Source organism: Aspergillus ochraceoroseus (genome assembly GCF_002846915.1).
Source record: "Aspergillus ochraceoroseus IBT 24754 chromosome Unknown P175scaffold_5, whole genome shotgun sequence".
In the NCBI taxonomy this organism is placed as follows: domain Eukaryota; kingdom Fungi; phylum Ascomycota; class Eurotiomycetes; order Eurotiales; family Aspergillaceae; genus Aspergillus; species Aspergillus ochraceoroseus.
In genome coordinates, this window is record NW_024468480.1 from 410,099 (window position 1) to 434,858 (window position 24,760).

The 24,760-nt window shown below is 45.2% G+C and overlaps 10 protein-coding genes and 1 non-coding gene across 11 annotated transcripts; 7 read left to right on the forward strand and 4 right to left on the reverse strand.

The window, feature by feature from the left end:
* Nucleotides 1–3,492: 3,492 nt before the first annotated feature.
* P175DRAFT_0t97 lies at nt 3,493–3,566 on the reverse strand. The gene has a single exon. It is a non-coding gene; the product is annotated as a tRNA-Val (tRNA).
* Nucleotides 3,567–3,633: 67 nt separating this feature from the next.
* P175DRAFT_0258296 (uncharacterized protein) lies at nt 3,634–4,545 on the reverse strand. Its single transcript, XM_040892716.1, has 2 exons — nt 4,215–4,545; nt 3,634–4,155 (listed from the first exon to the last, which is right to left on the reverse strand). The coding sequence occupies exons 1-2, from the start codon at nt 4,301–4,303 to the stop codon at nt 3,693–3,695; spliced, it is 552 nt and encodes a 183-aa protein (XP_040751251.1). The 5' UTR covers nt 4,304–4,545; the 3' UTR covers nt 3,634–3,692.
* A 609-nt stretch (nt 4,546–5,154) lies between these two features.
* On the forward strand, nt 5,155–6,398 carry P175DRAFT_0502033 (uncharacterized protein). The gene is made up of 4 exons (XM_040897299.1): nt 5,155–5,379; nt 5,436–5,580; nt 5,653–5,870; nt 5,950–6,398. Exons 1-4 carry the CDS (start codon nt 5,241–5,243, stop codon nt 6,342–6,344), a joined length of 897 nt encoding a protein of 298 aa, XP_040751252.1. The 5' UTR covers nt 5,155–5,240; the 3' UTR covers nt 6,345–6,398.
* A 711-nt stretch (nt 6,399–7,109) lies between these two features.
* On the forward strand, nt 7,110–8,312 carry P175DRAFT_0480503 (MARVEL domain-containing protein). The gene is made up of 3 exons (XM_040895434.1): nt 7,110–7,358; nt 7,422–7,688; nt 7,792–8,312. Exons 1-3 carry the CDS (start codon nt 7,317–7,319, stop codon nt 8,011–8,013), a joined length of 531 nt encoding a protein of 176 aa, XP_040751253.1. The 5' UTR covers nt 7,110–7,316; the 3' UTR covers nt 8,014–8,312.
* Nucleotides 8,313–9,501: 1,189 nt separating this feature from the next.
* On the forward strand, nt 9,502–12,397 carry P175DRAFT_0509856 (uncharacterized protein; the record flags this gene model as incomplete). The annotated part of the gene is made up of 7 exons (XM_040898464.1): nt 9,502–9,929; nt 9,997–10,274; nt 11,055–11,133; nt 11,210–11,277; nt 11,420–11,637; nt 11,698–12,108; nt 12,176–12,397. 7 exons carry the CDS (start codon nt 9,502–9,504, stop codon nt 12,395–12,397), a joined length of 1,704 nt encoding a protein of 567 aa, XP_040751254.1.
* Nucleotides 12,398–13,063: 666 nt separating this feature from the next.
* On the forward strand, nt 13,064–14,093 carry P175DRAFT_0532807 (AP-1 complex subunit sigma; the record flags this gene model as incomplete). Its single annotated transcript, XM_040900000.1, has 5 exons — nt 13,064–13,074; nt 13,129–13,162; nt 13,240–13,357; nt 13,441–13,994; nt 14,061–14,093. 5 exons carry the CDS (start codon nt 13,064–13,066, stop codon nt 14,091–14,093), a joined length of 750 nt encoding a protein of 249 aa, XP_040751255.1.
* Nucleotides 14,094–14,847: 754 nt separating this feature from the next.
* On the forward strand, nt 14,848–15,883 carry P175DRAFT_0493678 (RNA polymerase III-inhibiting protein MAF1; the record flags this gene model as incomplete). The annotated part of the gene is made up of 2 exons (XM_040895980.1): nt 14,848–14,853; nt 14,912–15,883. 2 exons carry the CDS (start codon nt 14,848–14,850, stop codon nt 15,881–15,883), a joined length of 978 nt encoding a protein of 325 aa, XP_040751256.1.
* Nucleotides 15,884–16,104: 221 nt separating this feature from the next.
* On the reverse strand, nt 16,105–17,316 carry P175DRAFT_0258479 (uncharacterized protein). The gene has a single exon (XM_040892718.1). The coding sequence runs from the start codon at nt 17,008–17,010 to the stop codon at nt 16,327–16,329; it is 684 nt and encodes a 227-aa protein (XP_040751257.1). The 5' UTR covers nt 17,011–17,316; the 3' UTR covers nt 16,105–16,326.
* Nucleotides 17,242–19,081, forward strand: P175DRAFT_0258423 (uncharacterized protein). Its single transcript, XM_040892717.1, has one exon. The coding sequence runs from the start codon at nt 17,472–17,474 to the stop codon at nt 18,597–18,599; it is 1,128 nt and encodes a 375-aa protein (XP_040751258.1). The 5' UTR covers nt 17,242–17,471; the 3' UTR covers nt 18,600–19,081.
* Nucleotides 19,082–19,224: 143 nt separating this feature from the next.
* P175DRAFT_0480518 (protein kinase family protein) lies at nt 19,225–21,904 on the forward strand. Its single transcript, XM_040895435.1, has 3 exons — nt 19,225–19,463; nt 19,508–21,142; nt 21,189–21,904. Exons 1-3 carry the CDS (start codon nt 19,319–19,321, stop codon nt 21,764–21,766), a joined length of 2,358 nt encoding a protein of 785 aa, XP_040751259.1. The 5' UTR covers nt 19,225–19,318; the 3' UTR covers nt 21,767–21,904.
* Nucleotides 21,905–22,218: 314 nt separating this feature from the next.
* Nucleotides 22,219–24,033, reverse strand: P175DRAFT_0459990 (endoplasmic reticulum-Golgi intermediate compartment family protein). The gene is made up of 3 exons (XM_040894711.1): nt 23,789–24,033; nt 23,025–23,615; nt 22,219–22,912 (listed from the first exon to the last, which is right to left on the reverse strand). Exons 1-3 carry the CDS (start codon nt 23,877–23,879, stop codon nt 22,392–22,394), a joined length of 1,203 nt encoding a protein of 400 aa, XP_040751260.1. The 5' UTR covers nt 23,880–24,033; the 3' UTR covers nt 22,219–22,391.
* Between the last annotated feature and the right edge of the window lie 727 nt (nt 24,034–24,760).

The following is a 24,760-nucleotide window of genomic DNA, read 5'->3' on the forward strand; positions in this document are numbered from 1 at the left end:
AACTAGTTAAAAGATATAATTCTAGAAATTAATATTTTTAATTATATATTTACTAGAGTATTATTATAATATAATAATAAAGATATATTATATCTTATTATATTTTTCTCTAAGAAATATTCTATAATAGAATATAATTATAAGATTTATAATAAAGAATTATTAATTATTATTTATTACTTTAAAAAATAGTACTTTAAACTAGAAGGGACTTTATTATTTATAAAGGTTATTATAGATTACTAGAATTTAGAATATTTTATATTAATTAAGCTATTAAACTATTAACAAGCCTGTTAATCTAAATTTCTATTAAGATTTAACTTCTAAATATATTATTACTCTAGGAAGTTAGGTACTAAGCCTAATATACTAATTAGGAGGTTAGAGAACTTACTTAAGGAGGAGAATAAATAACTCCTTTACTAGAGCTAGATTATTCTAAAATCTAAAAACCTGCTACCTAAGACTACTACTAATCTAAGATTAAATACTAATAGCTAATACTAAGTATACTTTACTAAATAACCTATTATTAATAAACTAATCTCCCTGCTACTAATATTATAACTATTATTTAATAAAGCTTATTTATAAGATAAGAAGCTCTAGTCTATTCTAAATATTCTAAAGAATAGTCTATCAAGATATTCTAATATTATACTAGCTAATTATAGATATATTAATCTATACTTAAGATATTAAGACTAACTTTACATGCCTAATTATAATAAGATAAAAACTAAAATACTAAGACTCTATTATAAAAATCCTACTATTAGATATTCTAGAAGAATTAAGATATATAAACTAATATTATATAAATATTTCTAGTCTAGGATTTATAAGTATATTAACTAATAGGTCTAGAATTATTACCTTTACTACTAAATTACCTCTTCTTAAAAAGTAAAGTAAGAAATACTAAGGCCTTTACTAATTTTTAAATATATCTAGTAAAATATAAGTATAGACTTTATTATATATTTATTACTAAATAATAATTATAATACTATCCTAGTTATAATTAACTATTTAATAAAGATAAAGTACTTCTTCTCCTATACTAGGATAATTAATATTAAAGGGGTAGCTAATCTATTCCTTAAGTATATCTAGAAACTTTATAATATCTTTAAAATAATTATATTAGATTATAGAGTCTAATTTATTACTATTTTTTAGAAATACTTAATATCCTGCCTAAAGATTTATAACCTATTATTTACTACTTATTATTTTAAGATTAATAGCTAAATTAAATATATTAATACTATTTTAGGATAATACTTATAAATATATATATTATACCTATAAAATAATTAGTCTAAATAGCTATTAATAACTAAGTTTACTACTAATTCTATTTACTCTAAGTCTATAGGAATATTACTATTTATGGTTAATTATAGATTTTATCTAATATTAGGATTTAAATTAAGCTACCTTATTATCTACCTTACTAAGAAAGATACTAAGAAGTTTGCTAATATTATATATAAGATTTATAAGTTTATCTATACTAAGATCCTGTCTACTCAAGCCTATTATAAAGTATAAGCTAACTATTAAAGATAACCTGTATGTTACTATACTATAGGGTAAGAAGTTTAGCTAGATACCTATAATATCTAAATACTCTACCTATAGAAAAAATTAGACTAAAAAAACTTTAGGCTATATTATATTAAGAAGATTATTAGCCTATATGCTTATAAACTTAAACTACCTAAAAATATAAAAATTTATCTTATATTTAATATATCTCTACTCTATCCTACTACTAATAATCCTCTATCTAATTAATACCCTAATCTACTACTACCTATTAAAGTAGAAGAATTAAAAGAATAAGAAGTTAAGGAAGTTCTTAATTCTTAATAAGTTTATTAAGGCTATAGTAAACTTAAGCTATAATATACTATTAAATAGATTAGATATAATAAACTAACTAAAGAGCCTGCTAAGTATCTAGAGAATACCTACTAACTAGTAAATAATTACTACCTCTATTATTCTAAGAAACCCCAGCCGATTCCTCCCTAATCTTAATGGAGCTTGATCTTAAGGAGGGGGATACTATTATAGTATAAAGTCATAGTACCTATCTAGTTAGATTTTGCCTTAATTATCTGCCCTTATTCCTGTATTTAAGCTATATTATTCTTGATCCTGTTATAGCTCTTCAAGCTACGTCCTGTCTATTACCTGATACCTACTGTTCTGCTGTTCTGTCTGGTTAGCTCCTAGTCAATGAATATCTGAATCCGACTCTGCCCCCTGACATTTAAAGAATATTTACTAACTAGTAAATAATTACTATCTTTATTATTCTAAGAAATCCTAGCTAATTCTTTTCTAATCTTAATAGAGCTTAACCCTAAGAAGGGGGATACTATTATAGTATAAAGCTATAATACCTATCTAGTTAAATTCTACCTTAATTATCCACCCTTATTCCTATATTTAAGCCATATTATTCTTAATCCTGTTATAGCTCTTCAAGCTATGTCCTGTCTATTACCTGATACCTACTATTCTGCTGTTCTGTCTAGTTAGCTCCTAGTCAATGAATATCTGAATCCAACTCTGTCCCCTGACAGAGATTAGTAAAGTAATTGCTGGTTGCTCTAAGTTTAACTATTACTAAATTTATTATATAGGATATAGCAATAAAGCTAGCTATATAATTATAAAAGCTATATATAGCTATTAAACTAGAAAAGTCTATAAAAGATATTATATCTTTATATATTAATTCTATTAATACTATTATATTAGTAAAGAAGCTAAATTATATATTTATACTTTATTAGATAGATATTTACTACTTCTTTATAAAAGAGGTAATTAAAAATAATAGAATTTAGTTATAAATAATTAGTAGAGAAAATAATATTACTAATAGGCTAATTAAGGTACTATTAATTATAAAATTTAATAAATTTATTAAGAGGTTAGATTTTAGTAGATTAAAGATAGACTCTAAATAGCTTTATAAAATAGATATATTGCTAAAGGGGGTATATTAGAGTACTATACTTAGTAAATATAACCAGCACTATTATAAAGTAGCATCACCATAAAAAAGAAGATAGTGACATGTGACTACTTTATATATTTAGGCTACCATTTCCTTCTAGATCTCCATACTTCCTCCAAGTATCTCTCCTTCTCTCTATTTCCTAGTTAGACCCAATTGAATCCATTTTGGTCAACTTTCTACCGTCATAGTTTGACGACCTCTCATCAGTTAATTTGTTAGGGATTTCTAATATGTATGTATATCCCCGTCCTTAGGGGTTGGAGATGTCATATGGTTCCCCTTGATTTCTACCATATATACAAGATCGCTAAACAGACCACAGATAGAAAAGTATTCAATATTCTCGGTTGGTTGACCCTAAGCATGTAATAAAATAATACTTTGTATCTCTGTAGCTTAACTGACGTGTTAAAACGTCAAAAAAGAAAAAAAAGAAAAAAAGAAAGTGACCAGTGCCGGGCTCGATCCGGCGACCTTATCGGTGTTAACGATACGTGATAACCAACTACACCAACCGGCCTCTTGTTGAAAAGCAGCGTTTAGTTTGGATATATGTAGATGTAGAAATTTAATACTTGACCCATCAGTTCACTAACTATTCGTCTTATTACGTCTTGACTAACTTGCCAAAGCTTAGAATGTAGGTTCATCTACCAGTGAGGAATATACTTTGACCAGTCCACCGTCTGGAAGGCCCTCTCTGGTAAACGCCGCAGTCCAATGAAATCCTCCACCAGGATCCAGACCCGGGATAAACAATACAAAACACAGCGCAAGGCATTCGGGATAAGCACCCGTAAGGGAAGCGCCAAGTCTGGATCCCGATCCGGGTGGATGTTTCGCAATTTCCATGCCAGCCAACGCAAGCGCTGCTCTGGGGGGTTCTCGAACCAAACAAGGGTTGATAGACGGCGGCTATCCGCCAAAGGAGCCTCTCGCAGGGCGTCGGAAAGGCAAAATCCCACGCGAACATTAACAGGCCAGTAAACGATAGGATGCAAGGAACGAAAATGCCCTCTGCGGTTCTGTCCAGACGCGGGAAGCTATCGGAGGGTATGTGATCGTAAGGCTTAGTGCTGGGACAGGCTGCTTGTAATAATGCAATAATTCTAAGAAGGGGTTAGAAGCAGTCTTTCCCGTATTAAGAGAGGAAGAGAGAGAGATCAACCCTGCCTGACCATTGTTTAGCTCGGTGCGATCTTGAAGGAATATTAGGATAAACAGATGACCAGCAGCTGAGTGAGGGTAGAAGATCATTGGGCCCTGAGCCTCCTCCGAGACAAATAGACTCCTGGTATCTGCACACAGCCGCTGAAGCAGCTTCTTAGGCGGGAATCAGTAGGCTGACTTCCATGTTGTCTTAGGAGAAGTGCTCCCAAGACATTGAAAACAGCGAAAAGGGATGACAACAGGAGGTCACTTAGTTAACTATTCCTCTGCTAGTGAGGCATCCAGGAGGATATAAGGGTACTTGAAATATATATATATATATATATATATATAGCCAAGCTTAGCCATTCAGACCCCCCCAAAAAGGAAAGAAACTTTGATTATCTCGAGGGAACGGACTAGATACCATTCAGATCCAAGAGTTGGGGGCTAGTTAAGCCTTTCCGAACGCGTTCCCTGTGGCGTGGTTACTTGAATTCTATCCATCCTCTGGGCCATATGTACAGACGACGTCAAAGTAAACCATCACCGACAAGCGACAAGAACTGACCTGAGAAAAGCCTTCCTCTACTGCGTACTCCGTACTCTGTACTCTGTAACTGAATGTCAATTTCTGACCAGACATGGGTTTATCGACCACCCAGACTAACAGCCAAACCGGCCCATGCTGGTGGGCTCCGGGCTTAATCTAACACGCAAGGGTCCTTCTGATAGGCCCACTGGAAATTAGTACAGCACGAAGGAGTACATATCTAACCATTCACAATGGTGATTGTTTGGCGAGGCTCTGCTGCGCCCAGATTGCGTTTACATTGACTCCGACACACCCGGCTGTTGTTGCCAGTTGAGGGGTCTGATACGAGTCAGGCACCTAGTTATGTACATAGGGTAGGCAGTGGGAGAAAAAAAAAATAAAATCAAAAACAAGGGCGCGGGTTTTCTTCTTTTCTTTTCTTTCTCTTTGTGTCCCTGTCGAGCGTGTCCTGCGAAAAGACCACACCCATCAACTTCATCCATTGTAGCCATGTGGAAGACCACGCTCCCAGCGCTGCTGGCTTTTTTCAGCATCGGCCACGCAGCGACAACCACTAAATCCACCACCACCACCGCCTCCACCACATCCAGTTCCTGGTTTATGGGATGGTATATTGGCAATTCATTTAGTGGGTATTCCCCTCCGCTCATTGTCTGGAAGAAATCGTGCTAATGCGTATATAAGCCGAGGAAATGACGGCGACGCTCCCCTGGGTGACCTCGGGATCTTACGCCGGCGAATGTACAACCACCGACGCTAGCAAATGTGTGTTGCCCACTGCATGTAGCAACAACATCCTCACTTACAATGACGGTGAGACGTTTTCTTGGTATGCTTCCCATAATACCTTTTTTTCACATACTCCCCCCTCCAAAGCAACAGACTGATTGGTGTCCTATAGCGGAACCGCCTATTCCTGCGTAACGTTTACCATCTTCGAGACGTCTCCCAACGGCCTTCCATCAGCGAGTAGCGTGGGCTGCTGGGAAAACTGGAGCGCCTGGACCATTTACCGCACCATTGAGGCCTCAACAACCAGCACATCCACTACTACAACTACTACAACTACAACTACAACCACAGCGACCACCGCAACAAGAACTACCGACTCTAGCACAAGTAAGTGCGGCTCAAGCCAAACAACACACTCTCTACGCACCGATGACAGCCCAGAAACTAACCTCCCACACCACTCTAGCCACCGCAACCAACGCCGCCGAAACAGCAAACAGCGATAGCAACAAGGGGTCCTCCTCATCAGGCAGCCGGGCCTGGATCGCCGGAGCCGTGATCGGCCCTGTCGCCGGCGCCGCCATCATCGCAGCCGCAGCATTATTCTTTATTCGCCGCAGGAACAAACCCGAGTACGCTACCGCCGCGACCACCTCCCAGCCGCACACGCCGCAGGACGGATCGTACTTTGGGCCTCCCGGCGCGAAGCCCTATGTCGCCGGACCATCGGAGCTCGCAGAATCGGACTATAAAGGGTATGCGCCTGTGTCGGCCAGTATACCTGTTTCTGAGATGCCGGCTGGAGAGCAGAATGTGCGTCCAGTGCCGCAGCAGCACGAGGCTTATGAGTTGCCTTCTTAAGTAGATAGGTAGGTACCGGGAGAGGGGGGGGGGTGTTTGTGGAGAGAGAAGAAAGGTATAGACATGGGGGGTTTGATAACCTTATAAATATATATATGTATGTATATATGATCTTTATTGGTGGGATGTGTGGTGTTTTGTTCTCTAACAACACAGACAGACCATCCAAGTCTAATTAAATAATATAATCCTATGTCTGCTATTATGATTATGTGTGAGACATCTTAAATCGCTGCCCTGTCGATTGAGCTACAGCTGAGCCTGAACTGTGGACTGATGAGCTTAAATGTGAGCTTGTTCAAGATCTCTGGACTCTTGCAGAAGATTGTAAGACACTTGAGGTGAGAAATATCCTCTGCTGTAATGCGCCAGCCAGTGGAGTTGGCCTACAAGGCAGGTCATCTGTGCAAAGTTTATCAATCCAGTGGGTACGCAATCAAGGTAGCATTTGTCCAGAATCTCTCTCTGATCTCTGAAGTCAGTCTGTGACGGCATGATGTTTCATGGGCGTGGACAGACGGACTCTGGCGCTTTTTTTTCAGATCATCAAGCTATATCCAGTCAAGATAGCTTCATGCAGATGGAATATAACATAGTAGAATAGATTGATCTCCATTAAAATAACAAAATAATCTCATGATTATCATAATATACATACCCATAGAATACTTCGGGTAAGAAAGGCGAAAGCTACTTGTCAATCGGGTGGTGATTTCATGATTCCCGCCCAACCGCCAGGACCATGACATGACGTAGCGGATTTGCAAAAGATACAGCATCCTATCGTCATCCTCACCCCCCGAATATTCCGTACTTAAAAAAAAAAAATCATCCCCATCTTGTCCTTTCCATTTCATCCCTTGCTCGATCGTTCAGATCTCGATTCATTTCGCGCGCATTGCAGCCCTAGCAGGACCCCTCGATATTCGCCTTCTATAGCCCCAGTCCAATCCAGTACTCTCTACACGCAATATGGCTTTGAGAGGGGTTCAACTCGGCCTTCGGGTCTGGGAAGTACGTTCCTTCTCATTGTCCGTAATGGTTTTGTCTCGTGCTAACTAAAAGCAACCCGAATAGTTTCTCTGGACTCTGCTCGTCATGGCCCTCATCGGAAATATGATCGCGGGCGCCTTCGCCGGAAACCCAGCAACAGTTAACTACGCCATGTTCGTGTCTGCGTTTTCCATGTTCACGCTGTTCTACCTCGTGCCTGCATCTTTCAACCTTGATTGGGCTATCCACCCAATTATCATGATCGTCATCGATACTCTGAACGCCATTTTCTTCCTCACAGCCGGTATCGCCCTGGCTGCGAAACTGGAAGCGCATAGCTGTAGCAACAGGGTAATTTACTTGCATTTCATACTTGGATCACACCCCCCCCTCCAAATTTATAAAAAAAAAAAAAAAAAAGTCGGGCTGTACTAACAAAATGCGAAACTACAAGGCATACACAAGCACCAACGAGATCACCAATGGCTCAGTGCACCAGGAAAGGCGTTGTCGCGAGGCCCAGGCATCGACTGCGTTCCTCTGGTTCGCGTGGGCCGGGTACACTGCGTCTGTGGTTCTTTCAATCCTCATGTCGCGTCGTACTGGTGTGAACATGCGCCCTCGAACTGGTCCTGCGCGTGGCAGCTTGGGCCGCCCTAGCATGGCACAGGTTTAAAACCTGCGATGTGCCTTTCATGTGCTATGGCTATGAGACTATGAGAAAGGGGAGCGATATGCTCCCCTACGCCATGCTATGCACACTATGTCACGAGAATGGATTCGAGCTGTCGTTCGAAACCAGACTCGGATCGGATATGTGCTTGACAGATGCTTAATCAAAAGGAATCGCGTTCGGGGATGACAGGGAAAAAAAAATAGATATTTAATGGATGGGGGTGATGATCTTGTACTATCTAATAATAATAATTTGGTGGGAGTTTAGGGCTGTTTTGTTTTGGTGGTTGGTTGGGTTAGGGTGTGGGTGTGGGTGTGGTGTTTGGGGAAATTGACCTTGGAATAATACAAACAAATAAAAAAGAAATGAAGTCTGTTTTGAACTATAGTTGTATCTTGCGTATTATCTTTGATATGGTTGAAATAAGATCATTATATCAATACTAGGTGATGGTCAACAGTTACTTTTGACCTCACTTTCAGGGTCCTTTGTACCAAGAATCTCGGTCACTAGAAGGCATGTAGTCTAACATGACACACTTTTAGTATATAGTTAACTATGTAGTTATAACTAGTTCAACCCTCACTAAGCTATGAAGTAACTAGTTAGTTACTCAGGCTTGCGTAATGACAGACTCAAATGTCACCTTGCTGTCTGCCAGGCTCCTACACAGTAGGGTATCCAGTTTTTGACCTAGGGAAACGGACAACCACACAACCCCCCCCCTCTAATTCAATTAGATTCCTAACGAGCAATCCACATATTGACGTCCATCCATATCTAGGGACATTCCCCGGAGACGGAAGTGGTTGTGGGAATCTGATGGCTCGCTTTGCGCCAGTCTCCGCATCCGGATATGTATCTTCAGATGCTTTGATGCATAGTTAGTTAGTTAGTTAGTTATCTTTATTATGCATTTAATAAATTGAAATCCTGTAAAATTAATTCTATGCATCCTAAAGCAATCTAAATCAACTCTACTTTTGTGAATAGCAACCTTCTTCGGAAGGGGTTGAGAATCATGCTCGCAGTTCTAGGTTGATAGCTTGACGGGCAGCCAAAAGGCCGGATTTGATACACCAAGGTGGAAGTCTCGTGAAGCAGTACGGAGTATACCAGGTTAATGTTAATTGGTCACAGATTAGAGGAGGAATCCACCCTGTGGAATGTGGGTGGATGGAAGGGATGAACATGGACCAGCTATCCGCAATAGTCGAGTTTATGAGAGGGACAGCCACTACGAGTACTGGATCCTCTGGCATGGGCTTTAGGAAGGTAGCATCTTGGTCCACGGTCAAGTGTGTGCAATCATAACCTAAGTATACACTAATTCCCCCTCCTCAAGATAGCTTATCCAAACCAACAGCCGGCAGGCCTATCCAAATGGTCGCAGCGAACCTTTCTGTATAGAACCTGTCGCAGAGCGCTCACTACTCACTATCCATGACATCAAAGGCCCAGCCCAACGTCTCACGAGCAGGACGGATTATGCTCCATTGTCTCCGGAAAAAATGCCACTACACTCTTGCCATTGCTCTGATCCTCGTCTTGCTCTATCCGTTCCGTTCAACGATCCTTCCTACCGAAGTGACCGTTCCAGAGCCTATTCAATCTCGAAAGCTCTCAGCTTATGAGCTTCTCTCACGCCCTGTTGCGAAGGATTGGACCACTATCCCCAAGATTATCCATCAAACATGGTTCCCTGCTGGCAGCAACATGTCTCAAAACGCCCAGTCCTGGGTGCAAACTATAATAGATCACCATCCAGACTGGGAGTATGTGCTCTGGGATGACGAAACCAATGAGCTTCTAGTTCAGCAATATTTTCCGTGGTTCTTGGACACATATCGTGCGCTTCCTAAAGAGATTAACAGGGCAGATATGGTTCGGAATTTCTATATGTATCTGTTTGGGGGGTATGTTTCTCTCTATACAAGGGATATCTGTTGTGTCTATTTCCATCGAACTAACCCGTCTTTCCAGAATGTATGCCGACGTCGACACAGAAGCCCTCCGTCCTGTGGATCCTTTATTTGCCGGTCACTCCGTTTCTCTCGCATCGCATTGGGATGTCATTTCGTCCGCCGCACCCGCACAGAACAACCCAGTGCAGCGCGCGTTCCTTGGGCGCATGGCGCACGCAGCTGATATAGAGAGCTCCGCCGCGGTTCCTAACGGCTGGATGGCTTCACCACCAGGCCATCCATTTTGGCTCCTTCCTGTTCTTTACGTCCTTGAGAACCCCAAAGGCGGCGATGGCAGTGTCGAAGCGATGACCGGCCCTACAATTCTGGGACCTTTGATTAAGCAGTACTATGGCAACCACGGACACGAGTCGTTGCGACGGCAGCTCTGTAGGAGAGTTCGGGATCTGGACTCGTCATGGGAGTTGTTCTGCCCTCTTTCGGACCCTGAGGAAATTTCTGATTCCCTCAAACATTCGCTAGTACTCCTACCCCGTGAGCAAATTTACCCTTATAGCTGGGTGGATGATGGCAAGATCACTGCCTGTCTTGGGGCAGCTTCGAACCCTTCATTTGACCCGGAAGAGTGCAAGAGGCGCATGGATGTGGAAGCATGGCCGAGCTATTTCATTACATATTGTACTCATACTTGGTAGATTTTGTTAATTTTTTTTTTTTTTTTTTATTGTTCGTTGTGTATGTAGAGAAGGGCTGTTATATGAAAATAAAATTTTTTTTTCCCCCTACATACTTATCTTACCGCAGCAGAACAAAATCAATGTTACATTTTCAACCACCATGAAAGCTCAGAATTTCCCATCCGCATTCATATTCTGCTGGTTCTAATCGATGTCTGTTCCTGTGTGGAGTTTTTAGGGTTGCATGCTTGGTGGCAGTAGTTCCCACCGGCTAATGCGGATCCGTACGGTACCTGGGTAGCACCGGATCGGAGGAGTGATATGGTCGAGACTTATACCAAATTCCCTTTAAACAAGAACAAAGAAAGAAAAAAAAAAAGGCCCTTGTGGTACTCTAATTGTAGTTGCGAGGGGAGCCAATCTCTGTAAAATACGAGAGAGAGAGAGAGAGAGATAGAGATGTACTCCAAATCGACCCTCAGCGAGCGGGCAGCATGGAAGATCATATTCCTCACACTGTATGTAGCCTCCTACCTGACCTTCTTTTTATTGGGCATCCGATTAACCGCCAGGGGATTGATTGATATGTGAAAGATCCTGGATTGTCTGGTCAAATCTAACGATCCTATTCAATAAATGGATCCTGGAGTCGACTGGGTTTCGTGAGTCTTCTTCTTCCCCCCTCACTCCGTGAAGACTAGACTAATTGCTTCATGCTTCATAGGATACCGTAAGTCCAAGTCTGAAGTCAGAGCTGCAGAGCTGTTCGGTATTGCGGCCGGCCATGCTAAAAGGTGTATCTAGCTATTATCCTCACAAGTTGGCATCTCATATTCGCCACTGTTGCAACTCAAGTCCTCGCGCGAACAACAAGTATCCTCGATGGCCGCAAGACAATCACCATGGACACCAAGGTCTATCTCCAGAAGATAGCCCCAATCGGTCTCTTATACAGCGGCAGTCTCGTCTGCAGCAACATCGCCTACCTTTACCTGAATATCTCCTTTATTCAGATGCTGAAGGCAAGTGTGCCCTCTCCCTCTCGAGAGCCATCCTAGCCAAGTATCTAACGGATATCCTAGGCGGCCGGCCCAGTCGTCACCCTTCTCACCAGCTGGTTCTGGGGCGTCGCAGAACTCTCCGCCGCCAAGGTCGCAAACATCCTCATCATCACCCTCAGCGTTGCCCTCGCCGTATCAGGCGAGATCCAGTTCTCCTGGCTGGGCGTGGGGTTCCAGCTCGCGGCGCTAGTCTTCGACGCGAACCGACTGATCATGATCCAGATTCTCCTGTCGGATAATGACGGGCAGAAGATGGATCCGCTGGTTAGTCTGTATTACTCTGCGCCGGTCTGTGCGCTGATGAATTTGTTTCTGGCGTGGAGGACGGAGTTTGCGACGTTCCAGTGGAGTGCTGTTGCCGAGACGGGGGTCGGGATGTTGCTGCTTAATGCAATTGTGGGGTTCATGTTGAATGTGTCGGTGTTTACCCTGGTATGTTTTCTTCTTCTCTTTCTTTCTTCTTGCTAGGTGCATTTGGCCGTTGCTAATCTTGATCTAGATCGGCAAGACATCCGGGCTTACCATGACGCTGGTCAGCATTCCCAAGAACGTTCTGTTGATCTTGGCGTCAATTGTCATTTGGCACACTCGCATCTCTTTCCTGCAAGGCGTTGGCTATAGTATCGCTTTGCTGGGGTTGGTAGTTTATTCCATGGGATGGGCGCGGATCAAGAGCTACGTTCAAGCTCCGCGCAAGGACGAGCCATCAAGTCTGGTCTAAGGGTAGGTAGCATATGTTTCTGTCCGCTTTACCGTTCAGCTAAAAAGGTGGATACAGTATTATATTGGTCCACAGTTTCTTATTGATTTAGATGTTGGTTTATGTACTGGAGTTTTGGATTGGGGTTGCTATACATATACATCATCATACATTATGTATTTGTTCTCTTTTATATAACTAAGTAGTCAAGGTCTGAGGAGGAAGCGATGTAAACCACATTTGGAACGGGTCTTTTGTCGGTTATGCGACCATTCTAGATAATGTGACCAGCCAATGCTTTAAGCAGTATATATCATAGCTGGATGGTACCTAGGTAGTCACTGATAGGTGCCTAGTTGTTGTGAGAGTCTGCCTAGAGTAGTGTAGTGTTGTTGGAGAGATTGTAAATAACTCAAGCACCCATAATTTTGTCAGGAGATGGCCTGAAATGCTGGACAAGTTCAGATAATTCCGAGTAGACAAAACACCAACAATCACATCCCCTGAAATCTTGAAAAAGACAGATTAAAAGGTGGGAGTTGGGTTGGTGTCAGGAGTTGCGGGGCAGGGGAAATGAATCACTCCGTGCGGCCCGTGCAAATACAAAAGAATTTGTTCACATCCACATCCACATCCACCTTTTTTCTTTGGCCTCCCTCCATCCCTCACCTATTCTCAACCCACACAATGGCAATTCAGTAAGGCTTGAACACTGCAAGTCACTCCTAACCTCTGCTGATATCTATCCCCAGCTACCTCATCCTCCTCTCTCGACAAGGCAAAGTGGTTCGTCTCGTCGCCCACCCGACTTTGAGATCTGGCCGGAAAGCTTGAACTAACTGCGCACAATTTTTGCTGTACAGCGCCTTGCTAAATGGTTTACCACTCTATCCCCCAAGGATAAAGCCAAGATCATTAAAGATGTAACCCAACTCGTGCTGTCCCGTCGCACGCGGATGTGCAATTTCCTCGAATACAAAGGTACGACGCTCTTCCCCCCCCCCCCCCCCCCCCGACCACCCCGCACCACCCCTACAGCGCTCTAACCTGGCCTCGCTGTTCAGACACCAAGGTCGTCTACCGTCGATACGCCTCCCTCTTCTTCATCGCCGGATGTGCCTCGACTGATAACGAGCTGATCACCCTCGAGATCGTCCACCGATACGTCGAGCAGATGGACAAATACTACGGCAATGTGTGCGAGCTGGATATTATTTTCAACTTCCAAAAGGCCTACTTCATCCTGGATGAGCTCCTGCTGGCAGGAGAAATGCAGGAAAGTAGCAAGAAGAATGTGCTTCGGTGTATCAGCCAACAAGACAGTTTAGAAGATATGGAGGTGAGTTACCACCCTATTTCTTTGGATCATCCCCCCCCAACCGCATCACAAACCCATCAAGGAGGGCCTGGGGCCTTGGATTTGAAATATACCTGCGTTATCATACCGCCCCCTTTGGATAGTCCTCCGATTAAGTGGTTTGTCGTTGTCCTTTTCCCTCCCCATCCCGCGATAAGCTGCATGACGTTTCTCCCGAAAGCCCCTGTTTCTCTCTGTTTAATCTGGAGTCCCTTTTGCACGATCTCTAGAGCACTGCCCCCGATTTACGTTTTCATCCTGGTCTTTCCTGGTTGTCATCGCATCATCATGGACGACGCAGGCTAATGCTCACTCACACCCCTGCAGGTCGAGGAAGATGTGGTTACGAAGATCATGTAGAAGCCTCGTCTGTGCACGAGCGCTTCCCCCTTTCTATTCTATGACTTGGCCCAGGCTCTGGGCTTTCAAGGGCGTATATACACTGGCGTTGGACTTTTCAATAGGCGTTGCTGAATGTTTACTACTACCACCTGCAGTGGCTAATTTAATACTACATTGACCTCCTTCAGGATTCCACGGAACTCTCCACCAACTTATCCAAGCAGGGCATTCTCTAATCTCAGGACTACTGAAAGTTTGATGGTTTCCCAACTTCAATTCTCTGGTTCAATTCTAGACCCGTGAGGTAGGTGCGTGATATCACTGGCTGACTGCGGCCCACACGTGATCTCACCCCCCTCGGTCGCAACGCGCAACTCGACCATCCCCCAATTGCCGGCACGGTGATCATTCCATCTCTCCGTCCATTCCCCTCCCAAGAACTTCTCTCTGCTTCTTATATCTACCTGGCCTTCTTCTGTGATGGTCGTTGCTGTGCTGAATCTCGCCTACTAACTGCCCATTGCTCACGCTTTCTCTGCCCATTCTGGCCAGTTGTTCCACCTGCCAACTCATTCATTGCTTATCTCCGACGATCGGGACCGCCTGAAACTACTGAATCACCCGTCCTACGCCCGAATCCTTTGTCTTCCTTGTATCAGCCTTTCACGAGAATATCCGACCGTTTCGGTACATATACTGCAACTCTCTTGATAGTGTACAACTGAAAGGCCACCTCTGACCGCTCTCTCTCTCTCTCTCTCTCGTGCCCAAGATGAAGGTGAGTCCCACACATTTGCGCCGCGTAGCCATTCGAACTGACCAATTTCCGGATGCAGTTCCTTCCACTTCCCGAGTTTGAAGACGTGACGAGTTCGTTGAATTTCGATACCGCTGATTGTCATATCGTTGGGGGTTGTGACCTTTATACCACCAAAGCCGCCCGCGCCGATCGCAAGTTGTACAAGAACATCGAACAATCACTAGAGGCCCAATATGAGTCGGTTCTCCGCCTGTCGGCTTCCCTATCTCCTCCGAACGCGTCCCACGCGGCTGCTTCCTTGAATCTCTCCCGCTCCAGTCCGTTTGGGCCCCTGAGCGATCATTCGAGTCGCCGCACCTTTGCCTATCTGATCGCCACGCTGAACGCGAGCCACCCTGACTATGACTTTTCGCATGTGTTACGCCCGTCGGATTTCCATCGTGAGAGGAATTTGAAGAGAGTAATGAACACGATTGACTCCACGCTTTTCAACCTTCGGCCACGTGAAGCCATTGATCTGACACCACCATCCCCATCCACCGTTTCCGGATCATACAATGCAGAAGCGTCCTCTACGTGGGGTCAAAGGATGTGGAAGATCATGGACGAGCAAATGTCTTTGAAGGAGTGTTCTATTTACTCCTACTCACCGGAGGAGGACCCGTCCGATGCCGACGACGGCGCAATTTGGAGCCTTCATTACTTCTTTTTCAATCGTCTGCGGAAGCGTGTTTGCTATATCTATATCAGAGCTATCCCTATTCTCAGTCACACACCGAGCGAGGGCGTCGCTACGCCAACGACGAAGAGAACGTTCGACGACGGATATCTGACCCCTAATATCAGCTCGAGCAAGCGGACTCGCTACTGGTTTGGCGAACATGCTGAGCTTGATGAGAGTGAGAGTGATGAGGAGCACAAATCGAAACGACCCGTGGATGAGTTCGATCACTATATCATGAGTGATGAGGAATTCCGATCTCGGTCCGGTAGCAAAGGCACCGTTCGCGCCATGAGTGAGGAGATTGCGGACTCGATGGAGGTTTGATGATGCTAATGACCTAATGGGCTTTGATCTTTTTTCTTTGTTTTTTCTCTTTTGTCTCGGCTGACCTAAGTTAACTTAATTTTTTTTTTTTATATTTTTTTTTCCTGCCCCCCTGTCTGAGTTGATTCATTTCTGAGGCGTTGCTTGTTTTCCATCCGCATTCAACTTGCATTTTGAACGGGCTTGGGGCGTTAAGTGAGGTTGCCGATCCGGCCCCTATATCTAATATAGTGCGCGATTTGCTGGCGATGAGGACGCGCTGCGTGTAGCTTGGTGGTAGGACTGGTCTCCGAGAAGCCGTTGTCAATATTTTATTTCTTGCTGTATCTTTTTAACACAAATTGACCAATTTACGCTTCAAATCCTGGGCAGCAGCATATACGATGCTTATCGAAGCTAGAACAAGCGGTAGACTTGGTAAACTCGTCTTGCACCAGCAGAGTCTATACTGTAGAATGATGTCGTTCAAGTCGAAGCCGCCCTCGACCGGGTGGCCCGTGCACGACATGGGGAAAGCTGTCCTTCACCCACCGAGAGTCTCTACCATCGAATCTAACCCACCCGAGTTTCTCTCTCCGTTCTGCACCCTCCTCGTCGCACAGCCGAAGTATTTCTAAACACGCCATGGCCGATGAAGAGGAGCGCCTGAAGGCCGAGAAGCTGGCCGCAGCCAAAAAGAGGGTTAGTTGTTCCCCCCCCCCCTCCAGATTACAATGGCTAATATGGTTACTCACGATAATTCCGGTGAAACAGGTAGCACAACTCCAAAAACAGAAAAAGAAAGCCAGCAAGAAACCCGCTAGCTCCGATACTCCGAAAGAATCAGAAACTCCGGAATCCTCTAGTACGCCACCACCACCACCACCAGATGCAGACGCAGCAACCCCCGAAGAACCCGCAACAGGAGAGAAAGACGATGAGCCCCAGTCCACACAGCCAGAGACACAGGAGGAATCGCCTACGGAACCCATGCCAGAGGCTCCCACGTCTCTTAACCCAGAGGATGAGCCGCTGGCTACCAAGCTGGACACCCCACGCGCCGGCCACACGCGGCAGGCCTCGCTCTCCATCCAGTCGAAAATGCGGTCGTCATCTTTCCGGAAGTCTTCTGTTTCGCAGGGGAGCATGTCAACGTCGCCGTCTGCGACGTTGAAGTCGCCCTCGTTACCCCCGCTCAGTGCGGATGGGGAGTCCGTTCACGAGGTATACCGGAAACAGTCGACGCGGATCGAAGAGCTCGAGAAGGATAATAAGCGGTTGGAGAAGGAGCTCGAAGATGCTACGACTCGATGGAAGAAGACGGAGGATCAGTTAGAGGATCTGCGGGAAGCGGGCGTGGATGTTGCAGAGCTCCAGGAGAAGCTGCAAAGGGCGGAGAAGAAGGCAGAAGGCATAGATGAATTGGTATGGAAGAGCCTAAATTTTTTTTTTGATACTACGAAAGGAACTAACCGTTAACAATGCGCTGCTGCAGAAAGCGGAGATCGCTTCTCTTCAAAGACACAACTCCCACCTTCAAACACGCACCCACCGCAGCAATGCCAGTATCTCCGTCCCTGGTCCCTCCGAATCCCCTCCTTCCGATCTAATGCAGCAGTTGGAATCCAAGGCTGCCGCGATGGAAGCCATGGAGCTGGAAATTTCCAACCTCCGTGCCCAGGTGTCTTCGCAGAATGCGCACGAAACGCAGATAACAGCCCTCGAAGGGAAACTCTCGCAGAGCGAATCCGCCTTGGAGAAATCCCAGCGTGAACTTGCGGACGTCAAAAGTGCCCTGACCCGCGCTTCCGAAAAGGCAGTTAGGGAAGGCGTGGACAAGACCTCCACCGAAACCCTAATCAAGACTCTACAGCGGGAGGTTGAGGAGCTGAAACAAGAAAAGGCCGAGGGCGAGAAGAAGATCGAAAGCCTCGAGAAGAAACTGCAAGCAATTGGAAACCTACACAAGGAGTCTGAATCACGACACCAGGCCCGACTCCGCGAGAGCGAAAAGTTCGAGAAGGAAGCTGCCGTACTACGGAAAAAGCTGGCCAGCGTCGAGAATGAGAATCTGCGACTCAAGGAAGAGCAAGAGGCTCTCAGGAAGCGCGAAGCCGGCGGCACTGACGACGACGCCATTGACGAGCTCGAAGACGAAGAACGATCCCGACTCCAGCGCCGAATCCGCGAGCTAGAGGGCGAAGTCTTCGATCTTCGTCGCGGGGTATGGCAAGAAAAGCGCCAGGAGCTCGTACAGGGAGAGGACACCGGGATCGTCGCACCCGACTATCCATCGTACAACCCTAACCCCGCCGCCAACGCGTTCGACGACGTCGACCTCATCGGCGGAAGCCCCGAACACGCTCGTCGTCGCAGCATGGCCCACCAGCAGCAACACTCTTCCTTCTCCACCGTGCTGTCCAGTGGCATAGCAGCCTTCACAGGCGGAAATGCCCTCTACGGGAATCGCGGCCGCGCGCCATCGAATCAGCACCAACATCCACCTGCCACGCGCGGCAGTCTCGAGCTCCTCTCGGAGGAGAACTTTGACGACGAATTCGACGAAGCAGAATTCGCGCGCGCACAGGCCGAAGAAGAGGCCCGCAAGCGTGTTGAATGGGTCCGCGAGATCAAGCGGAAGCTCCGGGATTGGAATGGCTGGCGGCTAGATCTTGTTGATAGTCGGGCCGGCGCCGAGGGAGCGGGAGTTGGAATGGGTGAGATTTTTGAAATATAGAGCCAAAAAAAAAAAAAAAAAAAAAACATTAAAGAATAAAGAAGGGAGAGGGACCAGCCACTTGATATTATATAGTATAGTTTATACCAATGCCATGCCCATGATTTCGATGTTGTAATGCAAGTCGCTTGCCTTTCTTCTCACATTTCCTCTCTCATCAATGAGGGTCTGCATCCTCTCGTAACCCAGGATTCCTCCGGACCTGCGTGAAGAAGAAATATTTGAAAATCCTCTCTTATCCTGAACTATCTATCAAGACTTCACTCGACTCATATCCGCAACTCAGAACTGAGCTTCGTTGAAATCCGTGGCGGTGGCTGTAATTGGCGCCGTCATGTTGTAGATTTCGGTCCGGAGGCTCTCGATTTCGAGCCGGACGTTGATTAGTGGGCTCTCTGCTGCGAATGACATTATTGTCTTATCTTCGGACTAGAAACTTCTGAAGATGGATACAATCCTTGCTTGCAAACTAACAAGCTGAGCTGGTTAACTATCATGAACGTAGCGGAGTGTCGGATTTATGATTCTTCCTTTAGGAGAATGTATTTCCTAATTAGGGATAGTCAATTTCGAGAGACAGTGAGGGTTTCTTGCCGACCAGACAACCCCAGCTCATGCCCAAGCCAGCGCAGCCCTGCCAGCTCAATGTGACCGAAGCTCTTGAATATTATCACACTTGTGCTGATGAGCGTTTTATAAATTAATTCCCCTTTAATAGAATGAACCAGAAAACCAAAACGGACATCATCAAAGCGAATCCGATAGCGGATGGATTGGCCTCGTTTCGTGACACCTTGTTATCGAGATGTAAGGACGCGCAATTACCATGCTCTGCTGCCTCCTTAAACCAATTACACAACGATGGTAAGTTACGTCTCTAATTACTCTACCTTTTCTGACAGCAGCAGTTCTCAAAGATTTATCCGTTGACCTTGTAACCACGCTGCTCTCTCATCCTGCGTCACGTACCCTCCCTTCTGCCGGGAGGGGTAGAACTCTCCTTGGGGATCTGTCCAAGCTTAACTTGACTATTGATTCTGGTGATTTCGACGTCAAAGGCCTGATCCCATTATTTTCCGCAGTTTTTACCGGGGCCCCGGACGAGGTCGTATGGGACAACGTCTATGCAGTGGTGACCGAGTCCACCCCTTCCCCACGACTTGTACCCTTTCTCAGTCAAACGTCTTATTTGCATACTATAAGTAGCTTTGTTAACTCTTCTGAGCAACGGAAACATGTAGATGCTGTACTAAAGGGTGAACTCGGGTCGATTTATGTCGGGGTATCGGGTTTCTATGAGGCATATTTTGGTGGTCTTGAAGGCTTAGAAGACGCAGCAGCAACGGTATTCCGGAGATGCCATGACGGCCACAATCCACTGTTCACAGATAAGGGGTGGCGGAACTGGCCAGAGACAGCGAAGGAAAAGGAAGTCTTAGACTGGCTTTCAGCTTGGGTCGACAGCATCCGCAACATTGCAAACGAGCAAGGTTTTGCCATACCTCCAGACCGTATGTTTCTGGCTCAACCTCATCGCTCCTTAGAAGGATCTACGGCCGATCGCAAGATAGACCTTGGCATTGTGCGTGCTTCTGGCGCAGCGAGTGAGAAATATCACTGGTCGCAAGTCCTGGTCATAGGAGAGTTGAAGTCTAATCCAAAAGAAGACTTATCCTCAAAGACTTGGCGTGACTTGGGTCGTTATGCCAGGGAAGTTCTCACTACACAAGACAGTCGCCGATTTGCTCTAGGTTTTACATTATGTGGATCTACTATGCGTCTGTGGGAGTTCGACCGCATAGGAGCCATTGCCTCATCGTCCTTTGATATTCACAAAGATGGACTTGCATTTGTCTCGGCTATGCTAGGATTTTTGCGAATGAATGATGATGAATTAGGATATGATCCTAGCATTATGTTCACCTCAGATGGGAGAAGGTTTATCAAAATCACACGCAACGGACAATCAGAAAATCTTATTCTTGATAGTCTTATACGGCGTTCTCCATGTATTGCTGGAAGAGCTACTACTTGCTGGAAAGCTCATCGGGAGGGTGATAAGTCATGTGCGCCCCTTGTTATTAAGGACTCATGGCAATATCCAGAACGAGAAGTAGAAGGTGAACTTCTGCAAGAAGCAACAGAGAAAGGTGTGATTTATGTGGCTAGGTATTACTATCATGAAACTGTTCACGTGAATGGCCAGGTCGACAGTGTCTGCGACAACATTCGCAAAGGACTCGACATAACTCAATCAACTAATTACAGGCCTATACGTCCCGAAGGTTCTGCAAGTGACATAACCGACAAGGGCGGGATAGGTCGGCCAATAAACGCAGGCTGCAAGAGGTCATCTAGCCATTCGGGGGCAACATTGCTCCCAAACAAGCGTATCTGCTCGAGATCGCCTTGCAACGGCGGACGTGATTCTGCAGTACAAAATCGAGTACATCGTCGCGTTATTATTCGTGATTGTGGGATACCTATCTATAAAGCATCATCACAGGTTTCACTACTATCAGCACTTGAAAATTGCGTAGATGGCAGGTCTCCTATTAATCTAGATGTTTCACTACTAATTGATACTAGGCTATGAATCTCTGCTTATCAAGACAGGCCTTTTACAGGGTGATATTTCAACTGGAAATCTTATTATCAATGAAAATAATGCTTTCCTAATAGATCTGGATCTTGCCATTAGAGAGAACCGCGAACAACCATCTGGAGCCAGGGGAAAGACAGGGACAAGAGCTTTCATGGCAATTGGATTACTCTTAGGTGAAAAACACTCTTTCATGCATGACCTGGAGTCCTTTTTCTGGGTGTTATTTTGGATTTGTATCCACTTCAGTGGGGAAGCTGAAAAGGTGCTTTCACGGGTTGTTCCTGAGTTTGATAAGTGGAACTATGTCTCCATGGATGAACTTGCGAAGCTGAAGAAAGGTACAATTGCCCATGAAGGTGATTTTATTAGATTGGTGAATGACAATTTCACCGATTATTATCAACCACTCGGGCCTTGGGTGAATAGACTACGCAAGGTTGTTTTTCCAGGCGGTGGAAGATGGGAAAAAGAAGATCGAAAATTATATGCTAGGATGAAACAGGTGCTTCAAACAGCAAAGGTTGACCCTAAACTTCTGGAGACACGGATCCGCACTGGTTAGCCACGAGACTGCGACCCCCCATCTTCGATTTTGTCAACAGGGATTTTATTCGGCTTGACCACTGTTTCCCAGGAATTCATAGCCTAGACGAAGATGAACCAGCCCATTCTTTTGGGGGGGGGGGGGGGAATTCTAGTTAATGACAATACACGCAGCCCTGGCTTGAAATTACGGTAAATCTGAGAAGAACTTGGCTGTTCCTGCATCTATATCAAGTTCGATTTAGACCAGTAAATGTTTGACGATCAATAATAATCCCGCGTGAGATTGATTGAACAACTCTGGTTCTGGAATCTCAGAATGAACTGCGGTAGAAATACTATAGAACAAGTAGGTTCGTTGCATACATACCTGATTCTATCTATATCAAGCAAAACAGCTAGGATATCCAGGGATTTCGAAAGAAATAGACAAAACACATAAACAAAATACACAAGATCGATCGCCAGATGAAAAAAAAAAAAAAAAAAAAAAAGAGCAAAGAACGGATTTTATAACACCAGCTCTCCGAAATGAACCTTTATTATGAATATGCGGAACAAACCCAGCCAACATAAAACCTGTTCGGTAATCGCCTTTCCCTCCACACAGATTACCTACGTAGTTTCACGCGCATCTGATCTGATCAATCTTCAGCCAAGTGCCTCCCGTTTAGATACCCCTCGGACTTCCCACGAGTCCGTCTTCGATTCCTCAACTCCGTAGCCCATTCGGTCATCTGGTAGATCCAGCCACCAGTGACAATCACTCCGGAGACGGTGTTCACCAGCCGAATAAGCAGCGACAGGAAGCTCGTCCGCTCGTCACTGAGAAGGAGCAAAAGTGGCTCGATGTTGTACTTGAAGAAGATCCCGGGGACCAGAAACCGCGATTCGGGGATTGCGTCGGATTGGCTAGTGGCCGCGTACTGGTTCGTGAAGATCAGGTTCTTGTTGTAGCGGTTCTCGCGCTTGGATGGGGGGGCATTGGCGTATGTGTCCAGCGCGAGGTTGCCCTTGGAGTAGATGGTGGGCACGATGGAGAGGAAGTACTGATATTTGTAGTAGTGTGATTCGGTTGTGGCGATGGTTTTGTCGAGTGGGTTGAGAATCGTAGGGTAGTGGGGTCCGAAAGACAGCTCAGTGATCATGTGGGAAAAGTTGAAGCCTATATATATATATATATCGTACATAATTACCAACAGTTAGAGGGGGAGAACTAGCATGCAAAAAAAAAAAAAAAAGGAGGGAATTGAAAGGGGCCACGGGTACACACGTACTGCTGTGATCCAGATGAGGTCCACCGTCTTGATACCCATGACCTCGCGCAGTAATATGGAAATCTCCCTGGACTTTATTTCCCTCGAGGCTACCGTAGATCCGGCAAGAATCTACCACATCACCCCGTCTGAGTCTTGGTCCGCGCGCAAACTTGCGATTGTGGTTTCTCCTCAATTCACTCAGAACGTGGTGGGCATGCGCATCCTTCTCCTGCGCCGCCAATCGACCGGAGTCTTCTTGGCTCAGGGTCTGGTATTCATGAGAACCACCGAACTGCTCGTAATTGCGCTTATCCATCCATAGCTTCCAGCTCGTGGGCTCCTTGTTCAGCATCTCCGAGGCGAGCACCCGATCTCCCGATGCATCTTGGATATTGACGTGCAGCGTGTCACAGGGCATTAAGATGACGGCGTCCAGGTTCAATTGGAGGTCATGCGAGACGCCCTTCTCGACGGTGAAATGATGCGCCTCGGTGCCTTTGAGCCAGCTGCGGAATTCCGAAAAGGAAAAGACCGTGCAGATAACGAGAATCAGAAGGGTCCATTGGCCACCGCGACGGGTGGGAGTGGTGTAGGAGGGCTTTGTTTTTGCTAGATTGGGGTTCCCCCCAAAAATCGCCAGATTAGTATGTATGTTTTTGCTAGACCCTCATGGGGGTAGGATCTTGCGCATCGCAATGGAGTAATTCTCATTGCTTTTGGGATACGTCACACAACAAACGAACACAAACAGCAGATACTGGAGATGTGGGATACAAACATACGGAAAGCATCAAAGGTTTTGAGCCCGCCTCCTACGTTGGACTTCTCCCCGAACGCATCCTCGTCAAGGTGGTGCGCTGCGAACCCATTCATCACGAGTTTGTGTCGCGAGGTGTGGATAAAGCAAGATATCAAGGCATGAGAATAAAACAGGGAAGCAAAAGAACGAGATCTACAACGAGGAAAAGGAAGGGAAGCCAATAATGAACTGGCGTTGTTTGGAGAGTGGACTGAGGAGGAGTGGGCGAGAAATTGGAGTTGAGGCCAACTGGCCAAGTATTGCAGAACTCCGCAGTCGCACTTCTCCAGGTACATATCTACTCCGTACGTCCAGCCACCTTTGGAAGAAAAGACAAAAATCTTCCTATACACAAATTCGCATTAATAATTAATATATGCCTCTAAGCTAGAGAGTGTCTTTGTTCTCCACATAGGTATATCCATAAGCGTTCTAATTCGTATCGTAATCCGTCATTCTCCAACCCCGCAACCCAGCATAGCGAGAGGTGAAAGACTGAATAAAAAAAAAAAAAAAAAAAAAAGTAAATATACAGATGATCCTCGGGGAAATTATGTCCTCCCAGGTCATCCGGGATACAACGCCCCTAGGTTCATCAGAGATCAGGGAGGAAAGGTAGAAGTATAAAGCCAGAGGAGAAAGATGCAAGACAGCACATATGCAGCATGTATCAACTCAGCTTCCAAAGTCATAGCAATACCAAGAAAAAGGGAGAAAGGAATAGAAAAGAAATAGAATAGAAAGAAAGAAAGTTAAGAAACAAGGAATGAAAGCGAAAAGAAGAAAGAAAGATAGCAACCAAAGCAAAGAGATAAAGAAAGCAAAGAAGAAAAGGAAAGCAAAGAAAATCATGTCATGACAGGCATGCAAATGCTCAAGTAAGGGTATAAGACGAACTCTTTGCCTCACCCGCCAGCTTGTTCAACCAGTTCAATGTCAATCATAAGAATAGGAT